The 9,027-nt window shown below is 35.3% G+C and overlaps 1 protein-coding gene across 1 annotated transcript; it reads right to left on the reverse strand.

Moving 5' to 3' along the window:
* Positions 1-7,642: 7,642 nt before the first annotated feature.
* LOC134851287 (uncharacterized) lies at positions 7,643-8,625 on the reverse strand. Its single transcript, XM_063867301.1, has one exon. The coding sequence runs from the start codon at positions 8,608-8,610 to the stop codon at positions 7,828-7,830; it is 783 nt and encodes a 260-aa protein (XP_063723371.1). The 5' UTR covers positions 8,611-8,625; the 3' UTR covers positions 7,643-7,827.
* Positions 8,626-9,027: the final 402 nt, after the last annotated feature.

Genomic DNA, 9,027 nt, shown 5'->3' on the forward strand with positions numbered 1-9,027 from the left:
AATTGGAAAATTAACTCAAAACAAAGAGACAAGTATGACATTTAAGTCTCTGAAAAATGCAAGTATGCAAAATGGGTCCCGCAATTTTTGAAAAAAAAATCAAAACTACCAGCAAACATTGTGTAAACTTGTTTCACAACATTTTAAGCATAAAAAAGTCCTCCAGGGAACTATCTAAAATTTAGGCACTTAGCAAGCAAACTTGTACCAAAGAAAGAACTACACAATTTCACATGATAGCGTTTTAAATGATAACTATCGTTTTCGGAGCTTGCTTTTGATAAGGTTAATAATTAAGTACAGGTATGTAGGTTTCTGTCTTTTTATTATTGCAGGCAGCAATTTAGCAAGCGGTGTCTGATGGTTCGTTTTGCGGAAAATTACCTCATTTTGTTTGCGTATTTGCGTGATTCCGCCCGTTTTTAAATGCAGAATGAAGTTCAGACAATTGAGAAGAGAATTTATCGCAGAGAATTTAAGAAGAGATTGAGAAACATCTGAGAAGAAAATTTAAATAATTACGACTGCCCTTTAATTGGTCTCGGATCGTTTTTGGTAAATTAATTTTAGGCGAAACTATGAATTTTGAGCTGATAGTATCAAAACTTAAGTGTTAAAATTGGAGTCGTGTATGGTTTGAGCTGATAAAATAAATTAGCTGCCTCAATTCAACTTGGAGCGATTTTTCAGTGCTGGATAATCAAACAACCAGTTTTCGGCACAAATATGGCAGTTTACTATCGTTGTGCCCAAACTCGGCTAGCAGCACGCAGAGCAAGAAATCGATCCCCCGTGGAACCAGAATTTTGTAAAAGTGGGCCGAATAAACTACATAGCATAAACATTCCTCACCTTCTTCGAAAATGGTTGCTTCATCCTTGCTTTGTTTTTTTTTCGCTGCTATTTTTGCCCATACGTATTTGCTGGAATCAAATATTTAATTTAGCGTAATCAATTGTAAAATATTACATTTTTCCTAGTTTGAAGAAAACTTTTGAAATATCAAAAAAACCATCAATTTTGAAAATTTTTTATATCTGGTTTTTGTGAAAAATTTTGAAGACATTTTTTCAACTGCCATTTCTCAAGAGTTAAAATCATTTGAGCGGTCTCTTCCAAATACAAAATTAGCAACCCTTTAGATTACTCCGACACTCTCGAACTGGGGTAGGATTTAAATTTTTGTGCAAATTTATAAATCTAAAAACGTCATATCTCGGAAACTGAAATGATTTGAGTAGTCATATTTGGAGACAAAACTTGCAACGCTTGAGAGTATTTCATAAACACCGCTCAGTTTAGAATTTCGAAGTTTTTGTAAATCTAAGTTTTCTAAAAAAAATTTGAAAAAATTACATAAATAATCAAAGTTATATCTCGAAATCTAAAAAAAATGGGAGTCATTTTTGGAAACAAGGTTTGCAAATCCTGGGAAAAATTTAAGAGCGCTTCACTACAGGGTTGGGAGTTTTAGACTTTGTTAATTTGTGTATATCAAAATTTTTTGAAAATTTATGATGAAATCATTTTAAAAAATGCCACATCTCAAAAACTAAAACCATTTTGTGAAATTTTCTAAAACCAAGTTCCAATTTTGTGAAAATCCGAATTTGTGAAATTTTTTAAAACTTGTTTTTTTAAAACTTTTCGAAAAACATCAGAAAAAAAAGATGGGACTGGACCTGTAAAACTTGGATGTTGGACTTGCAATCCCTGAGTTTACCCTGATAGCGCCTCGCGACAAGAATGGGAATTTCACTTTTTGTGAAAATTGTCATATCAAAGTTTTCCGAAAGCTTTTGAAAAAATTACAAAAATTGTCGTATCTTCTAAACTAAAAGGATTTAGGTGTTTTAATATGGAGTCCAAATCTGCAAGCCCTGTTGATTCCTGACCGTATCCAACTATTGTGTTGCTAATTTCAAACTTAAAACCAAACATAAAACCACTGAAAATTCAAACTAGAAAATCGAGAAGTTCTTGAGCATTGGAATACACAATAAAGCTTAAACGTGAAAAAAAACTCTTTCGTTAAACAAGCTAAAATAATACTTTGAATAATATAGGAAAATGCAGTGACACTTTTAACGCCATTTTACTGTCTCGAAATTTCTTTAAATGGGCGAAGTTGTTTAATAAATTTGTCAGTAATTATAAAACAGGGGTTCTCTCATTGGCTTTTACAGCAACAATGCACATACGACGGGAATTCATTTAAACCAAAAACAAAAAATCGATTACGTATGTAACAGATATTCAATAAGTCAAAGACTACGAAGCCGACTATTTTAAACTCTCGTCTAAGTTCGCCAGTGGGCCGTACCCTCTACTGGCATGCTCGCAACACGTTGGCGCAACTGCGGCGGTCACTTTTCTGCTGTATAGTTATATGCTGTTTTAATAGAAGACATTTGGTTTAGACATTCGGTAATATCATAGGCTCTTATTTGGGTTTTTGCTGTGCTCTTGGTTTATTTAGAAACAGTGTGTAGACTTTGTGTTGGTATATATAAGTTTTTAACCTGTATCATTTTCGGGTTCGTTTCGGGTTCGTCTGATCTCTGTTCTCAAAATAGCGGCAACCTTTCAAAATTCGAGATTCTTTCACGCTAGCTGTTTTTGTTTGTTGTTTTTTGATAAATATAAAACCACACAAAAGTGACTCTCATATCCCGTCATCAAAGCTGGTGGAATTTTGAACTGAGTTAATCCACAAAGAGAGTTCATTCAATGAAATAATTCACATGGGGGCTATTGCTAGCAGGGGGTTATTACAAAAAAGCCTAGACGATTAGTTTCGAGTCGATTGGAGTAATCATAGGACCGACTACGTTGCCTCAAATTCATTTGGGTTGATTTTGTGCGTATTTGGAGAGTGTTGTGCCGGTTTTTGAGTTGAATGTCATAGGTAAGTTTCTCCAAGCTTGCTCAAGCTGGACTAAATTTGCCAAACTTACAGTTTTCAAAAACCAATAACCTGTTTAAAATGATTACTGATGAGCTATATTTCTATTCAGGGTATCAGTGTCTTTTCTAAGGTATATAAGTTTCTTGACAACTAATATTTCCAAAAACTGGTCTGTATCACAAAAAAGAGCCAGAACTCTATCATGTTGTTCTACTTTCTTCTAAGATTGATAAAATGTTGACAAAATATATATAGGATTAATTTATTGTCAATTTAATCGTCAGCCAAAAATAAGTTGGTCAAATTGTTCTTCGCCGTCGCTTAATGTTGGGTTGGTGACTGCTATAAAACTAGTTCTGCCAAATTTCAAGTTTGCTTTTTATCCGCGCTTCTTGTTTTTTTTTCATTGAAAATTTACATGGCAGAACATTGTTGAATGAAAATTCTTTTGGCATTACGGTCTTGAGTTTCATCAATAAGTGGTCGTATTTGAAAGTGGTTTGCTCTTTTGACATTTCACTTTGAACTCGCGTGTACGCAACTCCGGTTCTTCAAACAGGCTAATAAGTAAATATATATTTACTCTCAAGTGTGAGAGTAAATATATAAACAAACAATTGAGTTCAACTAGAACAAAATGACGGAATATCCATCAACGCTTTTGGTTTGAAATTTTTTTATATCTGGCTTTTGTGAAAAATTTTGATGAGATTTTTCTAACTGCCATTTCTCAAAAGGTAAAATCACTTGAGCGGTCTCTTCTAAATACAAAATTAGCAACCCTTTAGATTACTCCGACACTCTCGAACTGGGGTAGGATTTTAATTTTTCTGCAAATTTATAAATTTAAAAACGTCATATCTCGGAAGCTGAAATGATTTGAGTAGTTATATTTGGAGCCAAAACTTGCAACGCCTGAGAGTATTCCATAAACACCGCTCGGTTTAGAATATCGAAGCTTTTGTAAATCTAATTTTTCTAAATAAATTTTGAAAAAATTACATAAATCATAAAAGTTATATCTCGAAATCTAAAAACATGGGAGACATATTTGGAAACAAGGTTTGCAAATCGTGGGAATAATTTAAGAGCGCTTCACTACAGGGTTGGGAGTTTTAGATTTTGTTAATTTGTTTATATCAAAACTCTTTGAAAAATTATGATGAAATCATTTTAAAAAATGCCACATCTCAAAAACTAAAACAATTTTGTGAAATTTTCTAAAACCAAGTTCCAATTTTGTGAAATTCCGAATTTGTGAAATTTTCTAAAACCAGTTTTTTTAAAATTTTTAAACTTGACCGTATCCCACTATTTTGTTGCTAATTTCAAACTTAAAACCAAACTTACAACCACTGAAAATTCAAACTAGAAAATCGAGAAGTTCTTGAGCATTGGAATACACAATAAAGCTTAAACGTGAAAAAACTCTTTCGTTAAACAAGCTAAAATAATACTTCGAATAAATTAGGAAAATGCAGTGACAATTTTAACGCCATTTTACTGTCACAACGTAAGCTGTCTCGAAATTTCTTTAAATGGGCGAAGTTGTTTAATAAATTTGTCAGTAATTATAAAACAGCGATTCTCTCATTGGCTTTTACAGCGACAATGCCCATACAACGGGAATTCATTTAAACCAAAAACAAAAAATCGATTACGTATGTAACAAATATTCAATAAGTCAAAGACTACGAAGCCGACTATTTTAAACTCTCGTCTAAGTTCGCCAGCAGGCCGTACCCTCTGTTGGCATGCTCGCAACACGTTGGCGCAACTGCGGCGGTCACTTTTCTGCTGTATAGTTATATGCTGTTTTAATAGAACACATTTGGTTTAATGAATTGTTGGCTACAAATTTAATTTACCGGAAATCGATTTAAAGAATTTGGGTAAAAGTGCGAAGGATTTTTCTTTTTAGCAAGTAAACGCTAGTAAATGGGAACTCAGCTTGCATACCACACATATCAGTGTAGGAGAAAATGAATGGCAGTCAAATTCAGCTCAACTTGAAATTTTTCTCTCTTTTTTTGACCCCACTCCTCTGTTACTCAGGCTAAGAAAGGAGTTTCAATTAGTATTATAACTTGATTTTATTGCAGGATATAACTTGCTGGGTGCTATAATGCTAAAGAGCCAAATATTTATGGTAAATCATCACTGGAACTTCTGTCTGTATTTTTTCTTAGAACAACTTGAGTTTTCTTGAAAGCAAATGCTCAAAATTGCTATTAAAAACAATTGTAACACATTATTTACAAAACCGCATAAGCAGCGAGCATTGTTCTATTAAAGCCGCCACATTAGTGCATGACAATTAATCAACATGCTGAGCATTGAGCTATAAGAAAAAACAAAAACTAAACTACCATTATAATTGTTCCGACTTTCAGAAAACTGAATATTTATGGTTTTTTCATTCAGTCAATTTTTGCCGATCGAAATAAGATTTTTCAACAAAATTTTTTTTATACCTCATTGAAGATCTAGAGAAGCGTAATTAGTCCTTTACTTACAGTACCTTCACACGATTACTCAGTTCTGCCTGCTGAAAAAATAGTGTCTCTACGGGGCACTATTCCTTTGAGGTTCTCTAACTGATCTCGTCAGCTTCAAGAATCACTGTTCTCACTGTGACGAGAACCAATTATCTACTGTCTCTGCTATAACTGTTTTCTTATTCCGAGAACCAACTTTTCAACTCACAAGCAATAAATGTTCTGACTCTTGAAGGCTCTCCGGTATACTCCAAGTCCTTGAATTTCTTCACACCTTGTTTTATTTAGTTCACGCCAGTCCTATCAGTCATTGCATCCGCTTAAATCACTCGTCCTTACATGGTTTATAACTATGTCCCTTCTCGTGTCAGCACTGCTACTTGCCAAGTTCGGTTTCTTTTATCAATCTCTTGGCGCTTATTAGGTACCGGGTGTGCGGTAGTGTCACATTTCTACCAAGCAAACAAATCTCTTATAAACCTACTCAATTATTTCCTGACCTCCGTGAAATTTAATCCTCGAATTCAATTCATCTCTAAACCATGCTAGATTTACTCTGAACCATGCTATGTTTATCTCAAAGTTTTTTTTTTCGTTTTTGTTCTGACCTTCCGGGGATATGGGAAACCCTTTTCATGGGTAGCTTATTCATTTTCGACAATACTCGTTTCAAATGCCGACTGCTTGCTATCAAGGGAACGTAGTTTGACTATTAGGGGTCAAATAAGGTAAAGAAGTCACCCCCGGTAGCCAAGTAAAATTCTTGTCCATTCATTTTAATTAGAAAACTTAATAAATCTCGAGGTCCTACTAATACCAATTTTGTCTGGGACTACTTTTCTTTGAGTTGCTATTAATAGATCATTCGTCATACTCAGCTGAGCCCAATATTAAACAAGTCCACCTTGAATTTATTATGCCTCTCAACGGTTGCTATGTAAAAATATCCTTATCAAATACTGCTTTAGTCTCCAATAGATACATTTCCTCCCAATTATTAGTAAGGTGATCAGGTTCTATTTCCAGGGGTTGGGCGGAAAAATATCCCTTTTTCTGGTGTTAATCCCGGGGTTTTTATTGCAACTTTTGAGTCAAAACGGCCAAAGTTCAACATAAGGTCACCTAGGGTCACCCGGGGTCAATCTTTCATATTTGGTTTCAGAATTGTATGGGGATCCTACCTATCAATTACCATACATATCCCATTAATACTTCCAAGTTAACCATTTTACAAGGTTCGATATCACTTTTCCCAGAAAAAGGTTATTTACACCAGAGGAATTGTCAGAGGGGTTTTACTCGCCAGGTTTTTTTTTCGGATGGTGGGGACTAATATCAATTGTCGCTACAATATCAGTATGACTTTGCAAAGGGTGTTTTGCAAGTTCTAATAGTTTACGAGTCAACCGTTGAAAATAGTTCAAATAATAACACAAGATTTATCTTGCCACTACCAATCATTCCTCCAAGTTTGGGCTCCCTGCATTCTTTGCGGGCCGAGAAACGACTCCCAGAAGTTAGGGTTGGAATTCTTTGTTTTTGGGCATGAACTGGAAATGGGGTCCGGGGTCTGGACTTCTAAACTTAAGTTTCCTCAACTAGGCCTGTAACATACTAAAATTTGAGCCCAATAAAGCCGAATTCCGATAGAAGCACTTAATCTTTTTGGGACTGTTATCACTTGACCCCATGTGTCTGAGTTTTTTTATGCAGGGGTCAAATCATCTCTAGCACCGCCTCTCTGAATTTCATGACATCCGCTTTCTTGGTACCCTTTTGGGGGTGCGGGGGGGGGGGGTTGGACGGTTTTGTTGTTTATCTATTTTCTGGAATAGGATGGACTATGCCTTCGAAGTTTCGAACTATTTGGGGCGTGACCCTTCGTTAGCTGTACTACTTAACTTAATGACTTATCAATCTTCCGCTCAGGTTACTATGGCATGTAATACAGTAAAATCGTTAATTCTGCAGACTTTAGCAAAATTAATTGCCTGTTGCAGAGCTTCAAAACTTTAACTATCCATGAAAAGAGAGATAATTTATAAAAAAAATTAGTTTGTAAAATATAAAGCAATGTCAATTTTTTATAAACTTTTTTTGTGATTTGCGGAGCTTATAACGTTTTTCTGTGAACTGTCGTACAAACTTATGACAAAAGAATCAAGAGTGCTGCCACTGCTCAATTTTCTTCTCACATCGAAAGCGACAGAAAAATTATCCCGAATTGAAAAACAAACATTAACACAATTTCTATTAAATTAGCAGTTGTTGTGAAAGCACTATATAGCTGAATAGGTCAAAAGTAAATAATACTTCTATTGGAAAAAGATTTTAAGCTTCAAATAATTATTTGATTAAGCATTGATAGAGGTATATAATTGCTATATAACCCTGACTACACTTTTGAAGGCAAATATTCCATTAGTTTTCGTCATGAGTGTAATGACCCGCTTCATATCTGCGGCCTATGACGTAATCAGGCTTCATTATTTCACTCAATTCTTGTGCTTCTTCCTTTGTGAGCGAATACTTCACTGCGTCAACGTTTTTGTCCAAGTTCTCAACCTTCGATGTTCCTGGAATGGGAACAATATCCTCGCCTTGGGCCATTACCCAAGCTAAAGCTAGCTTTGAAGCAGTACAACCATCACCCTTTCTAGCTGCCATGGCTTCAATCTTCTCAACCAATTTCGCATTTTGTTTCATCGCTTCCTCTTCGAATCTAGGGTTGTTCAGACGCCAGTCACCCTCTTTCAAATCTTCTCTCTTTTTAAAACTACCAGTCAAAAAGCCTCGGCCTAACGGCGAGTAGGCGACAACTCCTATTCCTAATTCACGGCAAGTCGGAATGATTTCCTCCTCAACATCACGTGACCACAGCGAATACTCAATTTCAACTGCTGTGATTGGCTGAACTGCGTGTGCTTTTCGGATCGTTATGGCCGACGCTTCACTCAAGCCGACTCCTTTGATCACCCCTTCTTTGATCAACACTTTCATAGCCTCCATACTTTCTTCAATCGGTGTCCTGGGGTCGATTCGGTGAATATAGAAAATATCGATATAAGATCCCAATCTCTCTGCCGATTTTCGCCCTTCTTCTACGATGAAGTCTTTCTTGCCGCAGACATCCGGTTTGTTGTCCTTGAAACCAATTCCAGTTTTAGTTGCGATGCAAAGTTTTTCCCGCTCCTCGGGCGTCATTTCTAGAATTTTGTTTTAGACATTTAGTTTCAGGCTCCTATTTCGAAACTGCTCGAGTAAAATAAGTTATACTCGAGCACTTTTGAGTAAAATAAATTATACTCGAACACCGATAAACATTGAATTTCATTCAACGCTGAAATTTTCAATATTTCAAATGAAATAGTTTGACCATGATAACTTACTTTTTGAAAATTGCAAGACTTTGCAAATATTTTTGCAATTTCGGGCAGTTTTTGAAAAGCTTTGGACAAATAAGAGTTTTGAAAAAGTTTTTGGTGTTTTTAAGATTGTACTCGCTTTGGTTTTGATACGATCAGTTTAATGTTTACTTAAGAGTCTAAAACTAAATTAGTTCCTTTCAAAAATTTCCCCATTAGCTTCTCGTTGTGACCGAATCCGTAAATGAAAGCCGAG

This window comes from Symsagittifera roscoffensis, chromosome 7 (assembly GCF_963678635.1).
Source record: "Symsagittifera roscoffensis chromosome 7, txSymRosc1.1, whole genome shotgun sequence".
Taxonomy (NCBI): Eukaryota; Metazoa; Xenacoelomorpha; order Acoela; family Convolutidae; genus Symsagittifera; species Symsagittifera roscoffensis.